Consider the following 25,067-nt stretch of genomic DNA (forward strand, 5'->3'; position numbering starts at 1 on the left):
TTTTTATTTTAGCTGCTAGACCTCAACAGTTCGAACAGACAATGTACTTCCACATGAGCAGAGTACCTGTCGTTATCAAAAAAGACGGAGAAGTTAGTTGGTTCAGCGCACTGCAAGAAAAAGCTCTATGAAGCAGTGAATTTCTGAGAAGACGAAAATGCTTTAGAGAATCAATCCCATAGGTCACAGAACTCATTTCAAGAGGGACAATGTATCAGATAAACTCAAAATCTGCTTAAAAAAGAGCTTTCAAGTCTTTTTGTTCACTATTTCAGTCTTTTCAACAACTAATTCAATTAGTACAAGACAAAATAAATATTTCCTATGCATTTTTCTCTTAAAAAGACATCATCGTCTCTTTCCTAACCCCCCTCCCCCCCATCTACCCATCCCACGGGTACCTTAAGCAGGCGCACAGACGGAAGGAAGGCTGCATGACACAGTTTCCGTATGGTCCAGTTGAGTGGCCGAGGAGCATCCAGCTGGTTCGTCGCTCCTGGCCGGACGTTCCCGCCATCCGGAAAAGGGCCCCACATTGGGGCTTCGATGCACGAGTGGTCTCTGTCCGAAATCCTCTTAACTCATTAAGCATGACCCTCCTCAGCTCCTGCCGCAAAGCCGCGCAACCTGTTTCCCGCGACACGGAGCCCTTCACCTGCACCCCCTCCCTGCCCTCCCTCCCCTCCCCACAGATCCACAGGAACGGGAAAACACCTTCAGACCATACAGGGTGTCCGGGTCCACTTCCACTGGCCACGCAGACCCAACAGTGCCAGAGATGACGGGGAGCATGCGGTCTGAATGAGTGGAGAAAAGCAAAGAGAAGAGGAGCGAAGCTAAGTGGAGGAGAGAAGAGTGGGAAACAGTAGCTGTGATGTAGAGCAGCAGAGCGGCACTGTCTTGAAGAACCCGGAGAGAGAGAGAGAGAGAGAGAGAGAGAGAGAGAGAGAGAGAGAGGAGGAGAGAAAAGAGATGGATGGAAGCAACATGAATGATAGTACGTACTGACAAAGAGAAGGAAAAACAAAAGATTCAGGAAATCATGCTGTAGAATGAGGTTGAGAGTTGCTGCGAAGGCAAAGCACTGGAATTGATGAGGAATAATGGAAAGCAGATGGGAAAAATTATACATTTTGATCTTTGCATTTTACCACTACATCTTTCTCTTGTTTTAGGTCTTTTGGGTCACAAATGAAAAACTGAGAGGAAAGATTTCCCTGATTCCCTCCCAATGTCTTCTATTTGTACTCCTCTGACCTGTTCTCCTCTATTCCCTCTCTTTTCTCTTCCTCTGTAGCCCCCTCCTACTCCTCCATCCTTGCACACTCCATCCTTTCCAAACATGACGCATTGACCATCGAAAGGATAATGGAGTGGGGGGGGGGGGGGGGGGGGGGGTGAGAGAGAGAGAGAGAGAGAGAGAGAGAGAGAGAGAGAGAGAGAAAGAGCGCAACACTGGATTGAACAGCTCCCTTCCATTGGATGGGTTTAATAATCCAGTGTTTATTATACGATCTTATATGCCCTTGTCTCTGAAAACGTGTCAGGGAAAAAAAATCTCCCTTAGGGAGAAGTGTTTAAACAAATAAATGGTGCAGTAGAAATGGAGAGAATGCAGTAGAAGAGTTGGCCATTGCACTGCAGTCACTAGGTTGGCATCCCTGCGGAGCAGATCGTAATAATGAATCTCAGCAATCAATCCCCACTCTTCACAGGCATCACCTGGCCATGCAGATGTGAGAGATGTCACAGAGACCTGGATGGAATACTAAGTACTGCACCGAGTGGGAAGCTCCTCCTCTTCCTGCTTCCCCCTTGGATGCGGGGTTCTCCTGTCACTCAAGGTATCCTGAGACGGTGAGAAGATTATGCAACTCTTCAAGGCAAGGTGTGTATCCATAGCAACCTCCGTTTACCAGTGTCAGTGGGAGATTGGGTTTAATGTGCAGGTATGTAGAAAGAGGATATTCCTCCAATCAGATCTGACAACTTGAGCGAGAAGCTCCCAGAGATACAGATATTAGTGAGTAGGATTTTAACAGAGAGAGCATGAAGACACAGCTTATCATATATTATGTGACAGCAATAAATATATGCCATGTGTATGGTCGTTCTAGTATGCAGTACATTTTTATGTCCCAATGTATGTCTTAATAGAAAAAGTATTAAAAATGGAAATCGATGTTATAATAAAGTGAACAATGGGGTGATTTTATAAATGTTCATTTATTAAATAAAATGTATTAATTTCACTATTTTGATATTATTTTTTGCCAGAATCTTCAATACACTAAAAGCTTCTATAAATACAAAAATTAGAATTTCTAAATTCACCTTCCTGATCAATGTCTTTATATCCATCCTATTAGGTTCCATCCTGATGATTGTATAAATAAGCTATAATTAATAAAAGGTTAATTTAAAATTGTCACTTTATTAAATTTCCTTACTAATTGCCATCTTAACAAACACACACCATAAGCATATTCATATAAAAAAAAAGGGTACTGCATAACAGGTTCAATAAAAAATATTTTTTTTTGTCAATCCTTAAACAGAATAATCATAGTGCAGTTGAGATTTAGGATCAAATTAATTGCTTCTATATACTTAAAAAAAAATTATATATATATATATATATATATATATATAAACGGTTGATGACATTTATGGATGTGACCAGACAAACTATTCCACATGCCAAACTCCTGAACTCTATCAGAATGGTGATAAGTGAGTGTAGCTTAGGGTAAAAGTCAACCAATTAACCAGCAGCATTTATTTTAACTTCAGCATGCATCACACAATCAGGACCAGGTCTTCATTATACACACACACACACACACACACACACACACACACACACACACACACACACACACACACACACACACACACACACACAAACAAACAAGAAGTTCACAACAGAATCTAATTAGCCTACTTCTTGACCTACACACAAAAGCAATCAAATACTGCTAGTTTACATGTCACTACCTTCTCGCTGCAAAACAATGGTATGGAAAATATGTTCCACAGTATGTTTGTGTATTTTAATCAGTTTATGTGTATGCATGCCAATATATTTGAACGTGCGAGTACATGTAAGGTGTTGAATATCCTCAGACATACAACCACAAGAATTGATTCATCTGCCAGTTTCAGGGCAGATCCCATTATCAGCAGTGATTAAGTATAAAATATTGCTTGATGGCTGAATAAATGCTTAGGGAATTAATAACATATGCTAAAGATGTACTTCTAAAATGAAGAAAATACCACAATACAAAAATTAGAAGAATATACCCAACAAAAACAACTATCTTTTCACCAGTTGTGCTGTAAAAAAAAAGCCTCTCCTGAAAGAGGACAGAGATACACAAAAAAATACACAAAAATACATAAACCAACAAATGGATTTTCACAAAGTTTGAAATAATAGAAAACCAACTTTAACAAACACTTCTTATTACACCCAAAGCGACCAAACCTGCTCATGTTTGAATGATAAAGATTTACTAAACAATTAATAGGGCCCTAGGGTGCTGCTTTTGTGGTGAACCCTGTAAAGACTAAAGCAAAGCACCCGTTTCATTATTCAGAAGGGATGATGGAGTGAGAACTTTCTCTTTAATGAGCTCCAGTTGCAAGGAGCATGGCAAGCCCTGCCAATTTGAAACAGTCACTTCCTAGCACACTATATCATCCTTTAATCTCCACAAACACACTTTATGACTTTGCACCCTTGCTGTCTCAATGTCAAAAACATTTTCTATAAGCAACTTATTTTGTATGGTCTCTGTCTTTCTAAATCAAATTTCGCCACTTGTTTAGCATGCATAGAACACATTAGAGCAACATTGCATTTGTATCTCTTATGTACCCACCAGAAGCACTAATTAAGTAAAAAGAATGCTTGTTAGTGCAACAGAGATTTTGTTTATTGTGATGGATGCTATGCGGGTGTGGGCAGTGAAAATCAAACGTTCTTGGTCTTCACGATAATGAGCCATTTGCTTTCTTTAGTTTTAAAGAGCGCTGGTGATTAAATGTGACCTGGCTAATTCACTGAGGGTACTGTATCTGGCAGGCTGTTTGTGTGTTCTATTGTCAAGGCTCCACTTAGCAAAGGTTGAAGATATTCCTGCTGATGTATTATACAACTTTAGGCTTATCTGTCCAGTTGTGGAACTCACAGTACATATTTATGTAACACCGCACTGTGTAAAATGAGTACTGATGTTGTTTGGCTTTATAGTAACATTGGCCCATTTAAGTGAATAATCATGGAAGAATATAACCTTGTAGGTACGCTCAATGCTACTTGATGTCAGTTTGAATTATAGACATGGGTTCAATTTGCACCAGAACAGTTTTTGTTGCAATTTTGAACCCAGTAATGGAAGAATTTGTGGAAATGTGTATCAATTGCATACTTTTGGGAATGTAGACTCTGTGTGCTTGTTTTATGATAACACAAAACATCGTTTTAATCGTGACAACAACTGCATTCACTGACACAAAGTTCTATCGACTGTTAGGCTATCCTTATTTCCTCCCTGTCTGAACTCATATATTTCTCCTGCAGGCATTTCACTACGACCCATTCGTTTAAACATCCTCATATCTTCTTTGATATGCTCATCCTTACTTCATGTACATCTCCTCACTTACTCATTTTTCTAGATTTTAAATAACTGCAAGCACTAAAAAATGTTTTATGTGTAATGCATCTGTTCAAACACTAGATGGCCATCACATAATACAAATCAATGCACCTCTTAACTGAGCTGAGATATATAGAAAATCATTTTATTGATCTGGCTGTTACTTATCAATATTTTTTTCTTAAAAGCATTAGTATAATTCATTATGCAAATGTGATTTTATATTGAAGTCCCCTATATTGAAGCTGAGAGGGTTCCCTCACATGAAAGTAAAGATTCAGAACAGCATGTTTCTTATAACATCTGAATCATCTGAACATCTGTATATAAGCACATCTGAAACAAAGCAAAAAGCATTGCACAGCGTATTACCCCAAAGCACTATAATATTGTATATTTTAAGCACAATTAGCTTATATCTATAGCAAATGCAGTCATTTCACATACAGTACATTTTGTGCAAATAGACAATGGCATATTGTGGAGCTCTGGCTATAAAATACTGTGTCCTACAAATAACCAAAGAAAACTTACACATGCAGCCCCAAAAAAATGAATTATAAAGATTTTACGATATCACTTTTTTGCATTTAAGATTAAACTTTTTTTTATGAAATAAAGACATTATTGCTAAATATAAATGCTGAATCTATTCATTTTAAATATTAGTATTACATCTCACTCACTCACAGAGCGCACTCACTCACAAATTTAGTCAAAAAAATCTAGAATTGCTGTAAATATTTCTGCAAACTGGACTGGGTGGAGTTAAAGCCGAACCAAACTGATGAAATGGGCAAGTGGCAGAAGAATTGAGCTCTTAAAAGAGCTGACAGAAAGTCAAAACAAATAGGATAAAAGCAACAAAAAAAATAAAAAAAGTCCAAAAGAGATCACATGACCTCAGAGAAGCAGTTACATTTTTCAGAAGGGCCTTTTTTCATCTTAATAGAAGTGTCAGAAGCCACTTATACCAACACACCATGATCATCAGTTCATACGCCTGCAAATTGCTCGTGTTGTTCTCCTCTCTCTTCTTCCACCTCCGCACAACACTTTTCTCACCGCGGAAGACTGTCACTTTTTACAGTTAAAAAGGTGCTAGCCATCAGCAGCCACACCATTCTCTGAGGCTGAAGTTTCCAACCGATCTACCACCTGCCCTCTGAACTCCATCCGCTGCCATGGCATCAACTACTAGTCATCCCCCCATCGTTCGCCTTTCTCAAACATTCACAGCCTTATCTGCACTCAAACAAATCATCAATGCATCACTTGTTACAGACACCTTCCTGTTATTTAAGAAGTCGTGAATGACCTCACTGCTGAAAAGATAGTGGAAAACTACAGATCATCCGTTCTTGTCATGTTCTTGGCAGCATACTTGAATCTGGTCTTTCACAGAACAACCTGTTGGAAGCCAATCAAGCTTCAAGTGTGTCACTTCATGGAGACTGACCTGCTGTCTGTCAGTAACAAACTGTGGCTGATCAAAGTTGCTTCCAGATCATCCATTCTTTCCACAGACTCATTCAAAATTGAAGAATTGGCTTTCTTTGTGGTGTGGCCAATTTCATTCAAGTCCGAAATGTGTATGAACCTGTTTCTCATTCTGCTACATCTTTGAAATTGAATTACCAAACACTTCTTATTGAGTTACTTACTGAGGTCATCCCAGCAAGCCCATGGATTCAGCACAGCATGTCATTACAGGTGGGCTTGACCTTGGTTAACTTTCCTCCATGCACAATTAAACTACAGATGATCTAGAATGTGGCACCTGATCTTCAGTCAACCTAAAAAGGCCACTTCACACCATCTGTGCCTTGCTTCACTGGTTGCATGCCTGTTAAATTCAAGCACCTGCCCTGACACTCTTATAAAAGAATAGCCACTGCATCTGCAAGCCTTCACCTAAACCCACTGATGCAAGTCAATGATCCTTCACCTCTGCAGTCTACAAGTCTGAGGCAGAAGCATCACAATGAGGGAATAAGTCACTTTCGAATATACCTTCTGCTAAACAGGCTGTACCCCAGGTCTAAAGAGATGCTGATTGTTACCTTGTGTAAATCATCAGCATGCACTGTCTGAGATCTACAGTGCTTTCAAAGCCTTAAATATTTTTTCACTTCTCAGACAATGCTATGCATCTCTATCATCATTTTAATTTTTACTTTACTTTACATTTTTCCACTACCTCAATAACTTAACTTAATCACTTACTCAAATTTACAGTACATTAATTCTTAATAACATACAAAAATGTCACCGTAATTTTATAAAATTGCATTTTATTAGGAAAATGTGGACTAAAAATGCAGTAATTTAAAGTATGCAATACTGTGCGTTTAGAACTACTAGCCTACATTTCCAGACCTAACCACTAGAGGGACCAAGTATTTTGAGAAACTCTCCTGTTCCCAGTTCCGTTACAGAGGTGATAATGTGTCAGAAATGGCTCTCTGTAGTCTGTAAAGCAGACTCCTCAAATGCATATTAAAAAACATTTAAAAATCAAGCACAAAAACTGTAAGGGAAGTCAGAACGGCAGTATCTGTTGGCCATGCTGTTTAGAGCCATATGCTGTAGTGGATGCCCAGGGAAGCATGCTTTCTTGCCATTAGCACTAAGATATCACATGTTAAATACTCACACTAAACATTCACTCTAGTCTATTGGGAATATTACTGAATAAGATTTTGACCAGCCACTTGCAAATGAAAAATGTGCAAATACATGGACATAGACAGCCAGGACTTAAAACAGTATAAATAAAATATCAAACAGAATGTAATTGTGACAAAAACAACAGATGCAGAGGTTTTTCAGTTTGCAATCTTGAGATGTTTTAAGCATGTTTAGTAAGTCACTCTGCATAAAAGCGCCTGCTAAATGGCTTGCATGTAAATGACTGAAATTTACATTTAAGCCTCTGAAAGGCAATTTACAGTGAATTGCAAAAACAAAATTCTGCCAGCATGTGGCAGCTTTATCTGATTCAAGTTCAGGAAGCATCAATTAGTAGAATTCACAAAGGAAACGTTCACCAGCACCAACTCTGATCATGTAACCATGTTCATTTTCAAACGCCCATCCAAAATAATGATTTACGAGCTCAAATTGCATCTGAGGAACTACAGAATCACCGTAGCTAGTCTTAAGTATTAAATAAAAAAAAATAATAGACGAGTTAAGAAGCAGCGGGAAGCTGAGAAGCATTGCAGGCTCAAGCTATTTTCTTCCGCTGCATCTGTGCCAGATCTGATTTGCGAACTGACGAGTGTGAATATGAAACCAATTCCCACATGCCAGTCAGCAAATGACATTGTATTGCCCACTGTGAAATGGTTCTGAAAAGTATGAATTCATTAAAATCGCATTTCATTCCATGTAAAAATTCTGCTAACAGTGGATGCTCTTTATGTAAATCCAAAGACATATGCTCCACTCTAATTGTGTATACTACTGGGAATAAAAGCAATTATTTGTGCGTATGTGCATGCAGACGTATTTAATTTGCAAGTGTGACAGGTATAACAAGAGAGTGTTTTGTATTAGCATGCTTATTTTGTTCTGGACTACGTGACCGTGCACCTGGTATGAATATTTGAATATTTGAGATGTGCGTATGTGTGCATGTGTCTCTTTACTATCCAGCGCTGTCAGTGGTTCTCTTCTAAGCCTGTGATGCTCAGCCTGGTCCTGGAGGCAAAAGGATAATAGCAGCTCTGTGGGGCTATGGAGGAGTCAGGGGATGGGATGAGTCTCCTACTGGGTCTCCTCCCTCTCTCAGGAAGACCTCCACTGGCTGATCTATCCCTGCTCACTGCCCCATCTGGAGCCATCAAACCCATAGGGCCCAGTGAGCCGCCATCAAAAACCAGCCTATACACGTCAGGCAAAACCAGTCACACATCATTAATACACTGACTGTGTTCACGGTGCTTAATGTGGACCGTAAAAGGGACTCAAGCTTGAAATTAAAAAGCGTATATATTTAGGGTGTGTTTGGATGTGTGTATTAAATCCAATAACACCAGAGTTTCTTTGCAAAGTCAGGAGGGAAACAAATCATTACATATTAATAATGCTGTACCTGGAACAAATGCTTTGGGTTTATTTCCCTCATCACAATCCCTATTTTTTTATCACCTAAACTGACCTCGCTCTACCCATTAACCTCTCAGAAAAACCAGTGGCAAAAAACATTAGATTTAAATAGAAACATAATTTGACTGATTTATAAGCCTTTTTAACTAGTGAGGTCATGTCTGTGTTTAATAGGTTTCACAAAATTATCTTTTTTGGACTTTTTTGAATAGTGAGGATAGGAGTGGGTGATATGGCAAAACTATCATACCATATCATTTTTTCAGGCAGGATCACAATCTATGATTCTTTTTCTTGTTGGTTTTTAAGACTATTATCTCCCTAATAAATAAAAAAATAAAAAAATAGCCTTACAAGTTAACAAAAGAAAAAAGAATGACAGAACATTCAGGCCAAAGTAGAGGTGGGCTATACCACCAACATTTATTTCACTTTATTTTATGTCATTATTTTATCTTTGCTTTAAAAAATAAGAATAAAATAAGAAAAAAAATAGGATAAATGCAATATAAGGTACAAATGAAATAAACAGTGCTTTAATTTTCCCAGCTATAGGCCTAGGTGTATTTAACAGTAGCATTTAAGTAAGAAATTGAATAAAAATAAAACACTATATAGACTTCACTGTATGAATTAAATATACACTGATTCTTAATAAAGCTACTTATTCAGAAAAGAACAGTGAGTGATTTTCTCTTTGTATTTTGCTGTTTGATTAACATTAAAGTGGAAATTAAGCAGTTAGTCAAGGTAGTAACATTTAATAAATAGATTTCCACTATAATCAAAAATGATATAACAAACGTGATAAATTGTAACCATTCAATAGTAAAAGATGTTTTGTTATAGCTTTTATAGAAAGGGCACAGTACTACAACCTTTGACATCACAGGGTTGTTGCTGTTGTTGTAAGTTAAACAGATACAGCAGTAGAGAGACCAGGGGGGAAGTAAGTCGACCGGAAGTTGAAGTCGGCCGCGTGTCGCCATCTTGTAGCAGAACTTCACCTGCAGTTAGCATCCCATTGACTCCCATTCATTTTGGCGTCACTTTGACAGCGAATAACTTTACATCTGAGGCGTTTAAAGACTCCATTTGTCCATTATTTATTTCTAAAGAAACACGACAATGTATAAAATGCTCCATTACCTTGTAGCTTATGTTATGGCGCCGTAGAAGCAGTTTTTGTAAAAGTAGGCTAACGATTGCGTCATAACCACGCGACTCTCTGTCGCACAGTAGAGAGATTACCGTATGGACAGGAGGAGAAGCTCGCGGGCAATCGGGGGGACGTGGAGGCAAAATGACAATATAATTAATCAGAATACCTAGCAAAAGTTGCTCCTGCTCCAAGCTCATGGACAGCTCCTACTCACACTCTCCGTCTCTGCAAGATTCGTAAGGGAATGATTCCGATTTCTCTTGGCACAGCTACTAGAAGACAGACGGGATGCTCACGTGGTCCGTGTAAAGCTTTGCTCGGTTTGAGTCTGCGCGTCAGGAAAGGAAGTGCTAAGAAATCGCTAAAAATGGGCTTCACTTGTCTCAATTGAGTTCCAATGGGGTCGCTGTGTCCATTTCTTTTATTGTCTATGAGAGAGACAGACATGGGAGGACAGACAGTGAAATATAAAAGACAGACACAGTGAAAGATACAAACAGGAAAGAAACGACATCAGAAAATAAAAGGGAGGCCACTATTGCATTGCTCCTGGATGTAAAAAAACTGTTTTACAGTGTTAAAACAAAGGACAAAAGAGTCAGCAAGCATTAGGCTGCTATCACTTTAAGACCTATGCACAGATGATACACATGCGTATCATACTATACTGACACGCATCCAAACTGTTTACATTCACTTAAGATATTAACGACTGGGTTTATGTAAACCTTGTGTGTATTTGACAGTTTAAGCGCGATAAGACGTGAAAGAGAAATTAGTTCAGTACCGGTGGTGTGACAGGCTTTTAGTGTGCGCGGACACTTCGGGTCTCAGAAGAGGACTGGCAAGGCTTTAAAACACATACAAATAATAAACTTTCATGATGGCGAAGAACTGCAATGTCACGTAAGCATAACCCTAACGCTGCGTTGTTAAACATGTGAATGTATGTCGCGTTGTACATTATTTTGTATTTGTATATTTGAATCGTTCAAAATCTAAAATTTATTTATTTTACCTCACCAAGTGTAGGCAAACCTGTACAGAGTTACACAAATCAGACGTGCACACACACCGAATGGGATTCCATGTATTATGGGGACTTTCCATTGACTTGATTTTTATACTGTACAAACTCACCTGCAATTAACCATCACAGAAAACTTTCTGCATTTTTACATAAAAAAAAAAAACAGCAACATAATTTAGTAAGATTTATAAGATGTTTTCCTCATGCTGGGGACCAAAAATGACCCCAGAACACACACACACACACACACACACACACACACACACACACACACACACACACACACACACACACACACACACACACACACACACACATCTGTCAATATAGCAACAGAATGCAATGTTTAACTGCAACTTTAACTACCTTCTATAGCATCATTTAAAAGTTTAGAGTTTAGTTTCCAGACTTCTCTTTCCATTCCTGTCATTTTATTGTATTCCCTTTATTTACCTGTATCAATCCTTTCATTTCCTTCCTTTCCTTTAATTTATCTTATTTTCTTTCCTTGTTTAATTTTGCCTTCTTTTGTTTTGTTTCCTTTCCCTTGTTCTATTTCCTTTATTTTCATATCTTAATTTATCTTTCCTTCTTGTCTTCATGCACTACATAAAGATTTGTCCATAACTACAAAACATCTGGCCTATATGAACGCTTAATTTTTTTATATATGAAACGAAATAAAATAAAATAATATAAAATATGATCCTGCCATGCAGTACTTAATATTCAGGCTGTTTCACAATCACAATCTTCTCATGTTAAATTACACAAATGGTTTTATTTTCAAGCCAGGTCCAAATTACCCTATGCTAGTTAGTATGACTTAATCAGCAGGCTTGACATTTTCACATAATTAAAGGCTGCTGGTCGATACGCCACTGGAAAAAAAAACATAAGAAAACTTTGTAGGACTTTACTCTTAAAAGAAAAATAGACTCTTTATGTCTCTCAGTACTTTTTGTCTTGATCTTCTGAATGTTCCTGTAAAAAGAGCAACAGTCTTTCCCTATAACTGAAATCCATTTAATTTCTGTCTCAGCTCAGACAGGATACTAAATCTCAGACGACACACACAGATGCCCTGAAACGTGGAGTAGCATTCTGTCAAGATAAGGAAAGAGATTTTCAGCCTTTAGCAGCCAATTAAAGACTCACCTAGCACCTTTCACCTCACAGACGTGGACTAAAGAAAAAAAAACATTACATTTTATAACTAAATAAACTAAGGTTGCAGTGCAATTAGTGAAGACTGTCTCTCTGCTCTTAGAGTCTCAGTAACTCAACAGGTTTGAGTCTCGGTCTGATGGCAATTATTCACAGACCGTCCAATCTGCTTAAATCACAGCATCTCACAAAGTTGCCAGTTAAAGGTGCCATCATTAAAGGATTCATTATTAAATGGTGAAGCTGTTTGAGATCAAAACCGCTTTTTCAGAAGAGAAAGTGATAAAAGAGAAATGATGATAGTCCCTAGAAGCAATTCAATAGTGTCAAAGATGCAACAAAGGACAAAGACAGAGGTTAATGGACCAAACAATGGCAAAAAGAATGGGACAGTTTTGTGAGTCATCTGATTTGGCAGTGGAAAGGAAAATCTTAAGAATGACGTGTGGATCCCTACAGGGACAAATGACTAGAAACCGGCAGGTCTGGACAAGAGCAATTCCCACTAATCTTATAAAGCTAACAAAAGAAGAGCAGACTCGTTTAATAAATGCCAGTGCAATTTTATGACTATGCATATTCAATCTTTCAAACGCTTAAGTGCCACCTCAATGAGATTCATAACTCCAGAATATAAATACGGTGTTTGTTCAGAGCTACAAAAGCCCAAAACTTTGAGGTAAATATTTAATGTAAATATTACAGCCCCATAAAACAGCATTCACATAAATTAAAAACGAATAGATTTGGTTATTGCTTTGCTTTATAAACAGCATTGCTCATCTTAAGGGGGCTGCACAGACGGGTTTTCATGTGGTCCTGTGTTGATGATACCACATTTGTTGGATCTTCAACTCTGCAGGCTTTCACTGTGAAGCCTGAGCTATTCTTGCCTCAATCTCCCTCTGTCTGAAATTGTGTGGGACTAATAAGGGCTACAGTGGGATATGAAGACCACTAATTGACCTCTCTGAATGTTACAAGACTTTCTGTCCTGTTAGAGCAGATGAGCTGATTAAGAAATGTAAGAAAAAAAAAAAAAGGCTGGTACAGTTATTTAAATGTGGTGACATTCCTTTTACCTTCATTATGAAAACCGCAGTGCTTTGCAAATGACTTCCTGCAAATATGCACATATATCATCTCTGACAATTATTTGCCTTAGTTACAAAACTCTACACTTACAATTCATTTACTTTGCTATCTAAATACAGTGCTATGCATAAGTTTAGACACCCATACTAAAGTTGACTAAAAAGAGGAATAAAAAATCATCTTTTGGAAACTGAACTTAATGCCTTAATTAAAAAAATTAGGAAAAATCCAACCTTTAAGGACACCAATTTTCTTTGTGAATGAATAATGCATCGTAAATAAATAAATGTTCTTCCTTAAAATACAGGGTGCATAAGTTTGGACACCCCTATGTTAAATTCCCATAGAGGCAGGCAGATTTTTATTTTTAAAGGTCAGTTACTTCATGGATCCAGGATACTATGCATCATGATAAAGTTCCCTTGGCCTTTGGAATTAAAATAGCCCCACATCATCACATAGCCTTCACCATACCTGGAGATTGGCATGGTTTTATTTCAGTTAGCCTAATAGCTAGTTTGATTTGCATTGAGAGATGATCTTATGGAAAGTACCCCATGCCAATCTCTAGGTATGGTGAAGGCTATGTGATGATGTGGGGCTATTTTAATTCCACAGACCAAGGGAACTTTATCAGGATGCATAGTATCCTAAAAAAAAAAAAAATAAAAAAACTTAAAAATAAAAAATAAAAATCTGCCTGCCTCTATGGGAATTTAACATAGGGGTGTACTCACTTATGCACCCTGTATTTTAAGGAAGAACATTTATTTATTTACGATACATTATTCATTCACAAAGAAAATTGGTCTCCTTAAAGGTTGGATTTTTCCTAATTTTTTAAATTAAGGCATTAAGTTCAATTTCCAAAAGATGATTTTTTATTCCTCTTTTTAGTCAACTTTAGCATGGGTGTCTAAACTTATGCATAGCACTGTAGGGATATTCCATAGACTTTCATTGTTTTTACATACAGCTAGTTAAATAATATAATATAACCTAACCCTAACAATAAACTCTTTATATATATTTAATATTTAAAAAACACCTTTGTATACTTTATTTTTATGCCATTTTTACAAACGAGGACATCCTCAAAAGGAGGTTTTGTCAGATCACTTCTGGGTACAAATGTGTCCTCAAAGTATGGTTAAGTAGGTACATACACAAAACAAAACAAGGAATGCATGGATATTAAAATTGTGGCCAATAAGACAATAACTTATTAATAAGCACATTATAATGTAAAGTATGAAAATGGATATTCAATTTGAAATTTGATAAGGATTTTAACTTTAAGTGATGACAAATGTAATCTAAATGTAAAAACAGAGGAAATGAGCCATTGAATATCCTATATCCCACAATCATTTTTTTATATATAACACTGCAGTCTGGGGCTGGCTGTGTGTTTATTGTAACAAATAACCACTATAAAAGAAATGGGACATAAGTACATGTTACTGATTTAAAAACAAAACAAAAAACATCTGAAGTCTGTAAAACATATATAGAAAACTTTTAGGTACATCCAAAAATAATGGGGTAAAGTAATACATTTCTATGAATCCATAATCAATCAATTTGCCATAGAGTTAAACTTTTTTTTCAACAGATTTAAGTAATGCTTAACTGCAAGTAACCTGTGGTGTGGATAGAACTATAAATTACATTTTAATAACAATAACAGTGCATTTTGGCACAGCTTACTCAATGGATCTATTTTCATACCATGGCACCCCTGATCCCTGAGCTGAGTGCAACTATGCTAACAGAGAGCGAGCGGAGGAAATGCCACACTCGCTTGACATAAATTTTACATTAGTTCCCTGTGCCAAGTGTGTTACCAAGGCAACCTGGCAATTAACGGCTAATAGGAATAGAGCAATAAAAGCAGCACTGCACTGTATAAATATAATGGTGTTTATTACAGTTCTCTTATTCCCTTTGACCACTTTAAAGGGGCCATCCACACTGAAATGAATAGATGCATCAACCCTGGGGCGCTCCAGCCATTCCAAGATGGGGAATACTAATGTAGAGCGCTGGCGTTGAGGCAGGCATCACATGCTTTGCATTTCTCTTTCGTCTCACTGAGGGTGATGCTATGGAATAGTCTGGGCAAGCTCTGGTAGATTTGCACAAGCTGGGGGTAAATACTGCCAAGATATATTAATCTGCCACAAGAACACTGGTTGGTTTGTTGGCCGTTACTGATAGATACACCATCATCTGTTTAGAGACAATCTGTTGTGCCAGTGTGTGATAGGATAAACAGTTGACAGACTCTGAGTAAGCTAAATAACTGTTCGCATTATACTGTCCTATTACTATATACAGTTTACACACACACATATACACACATATATATATATATACATAAATTGCCATTGCCATTCTAGCAACATTAATATATCTTGGCAGTATTTACCCCCAGCTTGTGCAAATCTACCAGAGCTTGCCCAGACTATTCCATAGCATCACCCTCAGTGAGACGAAAGAGAAATACAAAGCATGTGACGCCTGCCTATATAGGTATGTAAGTAAATTATCATATATAGGTGAGTAAAACTTTTATTTTGGGGTGAAAAGTCTTTTTAATATAACAAAGTTTGAAAGTGATTAAAGGGGGGATTCGAAATGAAATAACCTCAAATAGATTAAAACAACTGCTGTTTTGTGCCTAACTACAGAGCTTTTTTTTTGCTGCGCTGCGATTAAATATGGTTTAAGTTTAAACGTGTGCTCAAATGCATATTGTAAAAATTGTGATTATAACCATGTATGTTTTGTTTTTTTTAAATCATGTCGTGTCTGATGCCATTCTAGCAACAGGCTCCCTAAGTCCCTGCGGTGACTGGTTTTTGAAAAAAAAAAGCTTTTATCAGAAATACACACAGGCAAGAGTGTGAGCTCATTAATTCACTGAGATGAGTGCTGGGTTCTGTTAGGCTTTTTCAGCTGTCAGAGATTCTCCCTCTCAAGAGGCCAGTTGGCTTTACCAGAGGGAGAACCTTTCCAATTCACGCCTGTTATTTCATCTAATGCTGAGGGACGGTGATTTGAGACCTAAGCACCTGGGTTACTCTGCAGTGGCTGGAGGGTCATGGAAAAGTGGGGGTGGAATAGTGTAGTCGAATAAGACAGAAATATGCTAAAGTCTACACATTGTATGCAGATGTCTATCAGGTATAAATCATTCAGTGAATTAAATACAAGTTAAGCTCAATCAACAACATTCGTGAATCGTGGCACAAAAAAAAAAAAAATTCACTTGTCCCTCCTTTTCTGTAAAAAAAAGAAGAAAATTTTGGTTAAGGTGAGACACTTCCAATGGAAGTGAATTTGGTAAATTAGTAAATGGTAAAATACCTTCACAAGTATAGCCACAAGACAAACAATATGAGTGTTGAGATATAACTTTAGTGTGAAAAATCAATTATCAACCTTTTCTTTGTATAATTACATCCCATGACAATGTTGCACCTAAACTGTAAAAATGACAGTGTACATAATGCACAAATTTTAACAGAAGAATTAAGTGCTTTTATAAAATTATAAGCTTCAAATTCCTGCAAAAAATTGGCCCCATTACTTCCATTGTAAGGGACGTGTCTAAATAATTTTTGTGGTAATTAACATTATGCTGTAATCAACACGAATGCTGTCGATTGAGCTTAACTTGTATTAAGCCTGGAACATTCCTTTAAAGCTAATTAGGGTTGTGACTTTGCCCTATAAAAGCACAGATTAGAGTTTTTTGAGGTGACAGGAAGTGATGAAATCACTATAATTTAGGATTATTCGATTTTGACTCATTCAAAAAGCATCTGAACTTTAGTGACATATCTGTAACCGAAGTGAGAAGTCGACTGTAAACGTGCAGGGCGATATGTGCGACAGTTGCTATAACAACCAAAGTAAGCCACATCCGCCAGGCTTAAAGCCCTGTGGTGGTAGCACAAAATCAGCCCCCCGAGGTTGTACCGGCTCATTCCAAAACTCTGATCCGCTCCTATTTCAGTTGCCCAGTGTAATGCTGTTTAAGACTGCCTTAACACCAACCAAGCACAAGATGGATTTTCTGAATGTTTAGGAACAAGAAATTCGTAAACCAGTCTTTGTAGTCAAACACAATGGGACGCATATCTGGTGACTTGAGTAGAATAACTTCAGACTGTGAATGTACATGTGTACTTACAGGGATGTAATGTGAGTAAGTGCGTTCTGAATCGTCCACACATCCAATTTACGCTTAACATTATTAAATCTTAAGTCTACAGAGATTTCTTTAGGACTCAAACAGCATGTAACACATGAAAGTACAGAATATTGATTGGGAATTTCTATACTATTACTATAGCACTATCCCCCTCTAACACCTCCCACTGAGATAAGCCCATATAAAGAAACAAAGATATATAAATGACTCTGTTTCCAAGCTACAGTTGCCAAGGTTTGTATCCACACATTCTCATCAGCCTCCTTTGTTTCAAAACCACACTATAGAACAATTAGCCAGTTTGAACATTTGTGTTGGCATGCACACGCTCCTCACTGTTTGCACTGCCACTTAGTGCCTAATGTCCGGCCTGCCGAGCATGAAAGCAAACTTCCTCCAAGTTGGGATGTAAAACCGTAAAACTCCTCAAGGTGACTGTTGGGAGTCCCTCTTAGACCTGATTCATATTCTATGAAAGTACTTAAACATTAGCACAGACATTTCACTCTTCACAATTCATAATCAACACAAGTATTTCCAGAACTTCTTTGTGTTTCTCACATTAACGTCTCCCTAGCACCGTTTGGTGACACATTTGTTCTCTATTTCTGTTTATTTTTCTCCTGGTTCTCCATCAGATACATCTATATTAAACTCATCTAAATATCTTACATCTTAAAGTGTAGAGCCAGTGGATACGGACAGTTATAAAAGACTAGATGTGTCTTCAAGTTGATAAAGGTGTGATTCAAAAGGCAATCCATTTGATACACAAAGAGGAGTCGTTTCTATAGCAACATGACCACAAATAATTTCACGCCCACCCACCTAAAGTAAACACTTACTTTATGGATTTGTAATACATATCGTTCCATTTAAATACACTGTGGATGAGAGTAAACTAGCTCAATGAATGTGCCTGTTTTCACTTTAGAGGACTTTGATTTACTCTAACACCAGCTTCTTCAGTCCTTAAACTACTCCTTTTTTCAGACGTGTATCAAGGCTTCATAGATTTCTCATTATGTTAAGTAAATTTCCCAGGTGCTGTATTTCCATTATTTTTAAATCAATGGATAAATTGCATACTTTTTAAACATTCAGAACAGTACTGAATGGAAAGTTGTGTGACAGTGGCCTTCGAGACATTGTTGGCATAATAATATAATGGTTGGAAAAAAATTCGGAATAATTGCAGTTTGCATACAATACTGTGTATAGGCTACTTAAAAATGCTACTCAGCAACAATTCAACAGCCTAATTGCAGCTGCACTCAAGAACAAGTAGCTAGTTAATGACTCTCTATGATTGCAGTTTCATTTGTTTGTGTCTAGTATATGTGTTTTGGTGTATAGTGCAGAGCTCAACAATAAGGATTTTTTTTTTTTTCAGACCGCCACAAAAGATTGATTAATAGAGTACATTTTTATATTTGCTAGATTAATTTTAGCAATGTACTTTTATATTAGCTAAAAAGTTGACTTTATCTTAACAAAAACAATTCATAAATTCATAAAGACACTTTTGCTAGAAATTGATGTCATAAAATGCAGAACATTAACTGATTGTAGTTTTTAACATTCATACTGATGCTTTCAAAACTACAAGACATTCATGCAATTTCAACAAAAACCTCATCTAGCTAATTTTTGATAACATTATCTTGGTGACAAATCAGCAGAATTTGCAACAACAATACAGAATGCCAATCTCAGAGAAAACCAAATGTTTATATTTGCAAGGCACAAAAATGGATGTACAAGATGAATGAATGTAAAAATGTGTGGCAGCGCAGCAGTAGCTCGAAAAGGTAATGACTGTCTTGTCAACGGGCCCAAAATTAAATCCTTATTGTTGAAACCTGCAGTTTGTTTGATCGGCCGACATAAATTATGTTGTATCGTAAGTCACTTTGGACTAGAAGTCCAAAAAAACTAAACAAACACAAGCACTCACACGTTTCCTTAGCTATCTAAATGGGGATATTTCATAGACTTCAACTGTTTTTATGAACAGCTAGTTATAAATATAATAACATACCATACCCCTAACAGAAAACTTTCAGCATTTTTACATTAAAAAAATTAATAAAAAACTACTTTATTTATCTTGGGGATGTCCCCAAGGCTTTGTCAAATTTAGCTCACTTCTGGGTATAAATTTATCTCCAAAATATAGGCACACACACACATACATTCTTGTACATCTATCTTTATAGATAGGTTATTCATTGACACAATGCAATCTCTAGCCGCTTACCCTAACCTTACCCATCACAGCTAAGTGCCTAACCCGAACCCTTACCCTAAACCTACCCTTAACCTAATTATAACCTTATCTCAGAAAGTGAGGACCAGCCAAAATGTCCTCACTTTACTCTCTTTGTCCTCACTCCAATGGTCTAAAACTCAAACTGGTCCTCACAAAGATAGTTGTACAAGTATGCACACACACACACACACACACACACACAAAATACAGTGACTTGTATTTCAGAAAATACAGTATCTTTTCTTCTAGCTGTGCAACTGGAGTTTGCACAAAAGTGGCAAAAGAATCTTTGGTGTGTGACAGATGGTTTAGAGCGCGCTTTAGGGCACACTCTTGCGCTTAGCAACAACTGACCCACTGAGTTTCCCCTCGTTATTGACTCCAAATCAGCCAAAATGAGATCAAACATCAGGGGGTTGGGGTTTTCTTGCTGGAACTACCACATGCCTAAAATATTTGACTGCAGAGATGTGAAATACAATTTCCCCTCACTTAGCACATGGAGTATTCTATGGCCTGGTGTAACAAAGAATTGCATATCAGATAACAATAATAACACATCCCAAATGGCACATGGTCCTGGAAGAACACCTGATTATGGTATATATCTAACATCTTCACCTTTCTCTCTCTCTCTATGCCTATCTAGTCTCACTCCATGCATATGTTCTGTGCACTTGAAAGCAACATCATCATAAAAACCTTTTAGTGGTCACAACGTGTTACACGTGCTACCCTGAAACTTTCCACTGGCATCCTCCGAGGCAGAGGGGGACCTTTAGATTCCCACCTGCTGAAGCCAGACTCTTTCCTGCACCCCTCTGTCCATCTCTGTGTGATCCCATGCCCTCGTTCTCTACTCTTCCTCTCTTCCACCAAGGGTCCCTCCCCTGCACCCACCCTCCTCGCTCAAAGTTCAACAAATCAGGGAAGATAGAGCACACACAGATGCTGTTCTGCTTCTTACCACAGCTTGCTGTGAGGCCAGTCCTGACCTCTTGGTAGACCCCTGTCTGGAGCTCAGTCTCTTCCAAGACTCGGAGAACCGCCCTCTGGTGGAGGGGCGTCCGGGCCCCTGCGCCTCCTCCCTTGTGGTGCTGACCTTGAAGCCTTCTCTCCTCCCCTCCCACTTTCTTTTAGTCATAACTCTAAAGGTTTTCTTGACGACTCTGGAACAAAAGCCACGGAAACAAGGAACCCTACAATGTGATGATTTGTCTTCCTCTAAAACTCTCCCCAAGTGTCAGGGCATCTCTTTCCTGTCCTTTTCTTGAACAGAGAAGCAAAAGAAGTGGAGGGAGTTTGGCTTCTACACCCTGTTGCATGTGGTCCCGCAGCTTCAGTTAATGTAGGAGGCTTCACCCGTAGATATAATAACACAGAAGGAGAGAGACAGAAAAAAAATGTAGCCTGCACGGCCCCGCCTGCAAGGTTCCTCTCCTGGTTTCAGTCTTCTGATGTCTTCAAACTGAGCGGGCAAAGGCAAAGCGAGTCATTCTGGAACTGAGCTCTCATCCTCACACTCTCTCCCCACCCTCATTCACACACTCTCCCTCCCTTCCTCCCTCCCTCTCCACTTGTTATATCTCCCTCTCTCATCTGCTTCACTGCCAAAGTTCACAGCTCACGTGTCGCCAGCTCTCGCCGTACAGCGTTTGTGGAGATTAAAGAGTTATTCAGAACAGAAGGTTTCTACAGGTTCCCCTTCTCTTTCTCCCCTGTGGTCCCACACTGGTTTTAATCGACACAAGAATGCGGGCTTCACATCAGCAGAGCTGAGCCCCACACGCTCACCGGTACAAAACACTTACTACTTTGTGATTTAAAGACCTAAGAACTTTTATTACAGCTAACATGAAAGGTGATTCTCCAAGATCTGTACATCTTAAGGCCCATTTTGGTACCACAGAGAGGTGACCCCCAGAGATTATGTACTGTTCCACTTATTGGGACAATGGACTGTGATTTTGGTAGTAAAGAGTAGGAATTTTCCCCCCCCATGAAAACATCTCTGTCATGTGTTCTACGACCGGTGAAAACAGACCTACTTTACATAGATAGAAAATGAAAGCTGAACTTCCTCCTGCTGAGCTGGTAAAAATACAAAATCAAAGCAATGAATGTGGGAATTTAAATATTTTGAATTAAATCTAGGCCTACCAATGCAACCACACAAAATCAGAGTAAGACTGTACTATTACTACATAGGCATATAGTAATTTCTGATTTGTACAAAAAACTGGCAAACCATTCATCCCCATTTACACCTCTGACATTGTACATTGTGATAAATCCAGCATAAGACCCACCTACTCATAGTTGCCAAGGTTACCACAAGAAAACACCAGTCCAGCATAGCTGGTGGTTCATTAGCATTCCAGTTTACATCAACGCTTAAAAACTACAAAGAAATATGCACCATATACTGAAGCAACAATTATAGAACATTTTCTCAGAGATGTGATTACGCCTTTTCAAACTACAAATTAAAGATATTAAAAATTTTGATTACTGGGATTCAAACAAGAAAATTAGTTTGGATGGTTTTTGTTAAATGAGACACTTAAGACTGAATTTAGAGCTGAAGGTTCTTGTGATGGCTCATGGATATTCCAATGGCATTAATCTGATTAGCAATAAGAAAGTAACACGTTTTCTAAAGGCTTTCCAATAAGTTTAATTAAAAGTTTACGCGAGAAGACTAAGGACCTGAAAGAAAAATCTCGGCATGTAACCTTATGTAAAGCCCACAGCACACTGAGTCATCACCCTTGGAAGTAAGCGTGGTATTTTAATAAAAAAGCTGCTTGTTAGATCTGAGAAAACAAATAAGACCAACATATTTTCTGACCAAAAGAACAGTTTGCTGATGGTTAGCAGCAACAATAAAAAACATCTCTTTAAATCAGAAAGAAAGATGCTTCTAGGAACAATAAAAAAAGAAAAAAGAAAGTGAATATAAGTTAGAGTTATCTTTAGCTCTGACCGTGTATGACTAATTCAAAAACAAAAGATAAGTAATAACTTTTATAGCACAAAAATAGTCATTCAATGTAAGATTTGTATATAATTCTCAAGGACTTTTCATCTTTAGAACAAAATTCAGCAGAGCTCATAAAATTTGCTATTTGATATTACATTTACTGTTTAATTAGACAATTTTTTCCAACCTGTCGACATCTGACTCACAGGGGCCAATTTCCCATTATTCACTGTGGTCATTTTATCCATTATGTCCTCTACCAATTTCTCAGATCAGCAATTTTGTGACAGATTAAATCAGTCACAGTTGCCACTGTTTTTCAGAGTTTTCAGTATCAAGTACGTCCAACATTCACACAAGACAGAATACCGGAAAAATAACAACAAAACAACAACAACAAAAAAACAGTAAAAGTATTAGTAAAAACAAACAATAGTGTGTCTATATTACACAATATTAACTTATTACTGTTGTAAATCAATAGGCCTATCACATTTGCACTCGTGTGATATTGCAGACTGTCAGGATTATGTTGTTTATGTTAGTTTCATTCCTGTGTTTGTTTCTTGTGCTTCAGTTCAGTTGAGTCCTAATTACCTCCTAGTTAGTCTCCTTGGTTCCTGATTACGTTAAGCAGTCTGTCATTAAGGTTTCCCTGTGTAGTTATACTCCCTGTCTCATTCACAATCAGTTCATGGTTCTCATCTAAGTGTGAGTAGTTAATGTTGCTCTATGCCTTCATCGTGTTCATTAAACAAGTTAGTCTTTGATCTTCATCGGCATGATTCTGTTAACTACCATCAGTTGTGACAGTCGTTGCTTGTGTGATATAGCTTAATTCATATGATATAAATATGAAACAAAAACTATAGGGTAGCATGTGTAACACGTTGTGACCACTAAAAGGTTTTTATGATGATGATGCTTTCAATATCTTGAATTTTAGGGCCATTCTAGTTGTTGCCCTGCTGTCCATCATCAATCAACTGTATAAAATGTAAGATGAAGTATGTAACTCTGGGGTGGGTGCGTAAATTGCGTTAAATATTTTTAATTGCTTTATTTTTCCATACCTAATTCATTAAATTAACATGTTAAATCGACAGGCCTGATATATATTATATGTATACATATACAGTGGGTACGGAAAGTATTCAGACCCCCTTAAATTTTTCACTCTTTGTTATATTGCAGCCATTGGCTAAAATCATTTAAGTTCTTTTTTTTTCCTCATTATTGTACACACAGCACCCCATATTGACAGAAAAACACAGAATTGTTGACATTTTTGCACATTTATTAAAAAAGAAAAACTGAAATATCACATGGTCCTAAGTATTCAGACCCTTTGCTCAGTATTTAGTAGAAGCACCCTTTTGATCTAATACAGCCATGAGTCTTTTTGGGAAAGATGCAACAAGTTTTTCACACCTGGATTTGGGTATCCTCTGCCATTCCTCCTTGCAGATCCTCTCCAGTTCTGTCAGGTTGGATGGTAAACGTTGGTGGACAGCCATTTCCAGGTCTCTCCAGAGATGCTCAATTGGGTTTAAGTCAGGGCTCTGGCTGGGCCATTCAAGAACAGTCACAGAGTTGTTGTGAAGCCACTCCTTCGTTATTTTAGCTGTGTGCTTAGGGTCATTGTCTTGTTGGAAGGTGAACCTTCGGCCCAGTCTGAGGTCCAGAGCACTCTGGAGAAGGTTTTCGTCCAGGATATCCTTGTACTTGGCCGCATTCATCTTTCCCTCGATTGCAACCAGTCGTCCTGTCCCTGCAGCTGAAAAACACCCCCACAGCATGATGCTGCCACCACCATGCTTCACTGTTGAGACTGTATTGGACAGGTGATGAGCAGTGCCTGGTTTTCTCCACACATACCGCTTAGAATTAAGGCCAAAAAGTTATATCTTGGTCTCATCAGACCAGAGAATCTTATTTATCACCATCTTGGAGACCTTCAGGTGTGCTTTCATGTGTCTTGCACTGAGGAGAGGCTTCCGTCGGGCCACTCTGCTATAAAGCCCTGACTGGTGGATGGCTGCAGTGATGGTTGACTTACTACAACTTTCTCCCATCTCCCGACTGCATCTCTGGCGCTCAGCAACAGTGATCTTTGGGTTCTTCTTTACCTCTCTCACCAAGGCTCTTCTCCCCCGATAGCTCAGTTTGGCCGGACGGCCAGCTCTAGGAAGGGTTCTGGTCGTCCCAAACGTCTTCCATTAAGGATTATGGAGGCCACTGTGCTCTTAGGAACCTTAAGAGCAGCAGAAATTTATTTGTAACCTTGGCCAGATCTGTGCCTTGCCACAATTCTGTCTCTGAGCTCTTCAGGCAGTTCCTTTGACCTCATGATTCT

At 38.1% G+C, this 25,067-nt stretch overlaps 1 protein-coding gene across 5 annotated transcripts in view; it reads right to left on the bottom strand.

Annotated features, from left to right (window-relative positions):
* The window catches only part of trpm3 (transient receptor potential cation channel, subfamily M, member 3), a 155,408-nt gene that overhangs the window by 125,440 nt on the left and 4,901 nt on the right, over window positions 1–25,067 (bottom strand). For 2 of the 5 annotated variants that reach the window (XM_084412940.1, XM_084412938.1), the window contains exon 1: window positions 20,696–21,233. The exons of 1 other annotated variant lie outside the window; for it this stretch is intronic. In XM_084412940.1, coding sequence (XP_084269066.1) covers window positions 20,696–20,872 — 177 coding nt within the window. In that variant the 5' untranslated portion in view covers window positions 20,873–21,233. Of the gene's footprint in view, window positions 1–401; window positions 616–20,695; window positions 21,234–25,067 lie in introns of those variants that run through there. 2 more of the 5 variants (XM_084412942.1, XM_084412939.1) reach the window with 1 other exon arrangement.

The sequence above is a fragment of the Rutilus rutilus genome (assembly GCF_951802725.1).
Source record: "Rutilus rutilus genome assembly, chromosome: 7".
Taxonomy (NCBI): domain Eukaryota; kingdom Metazoa; phylum Chordata; class Actinopteri; order Cypriniformes; family Leuciscidae; genus Rutilus; species Rutilus rutilus.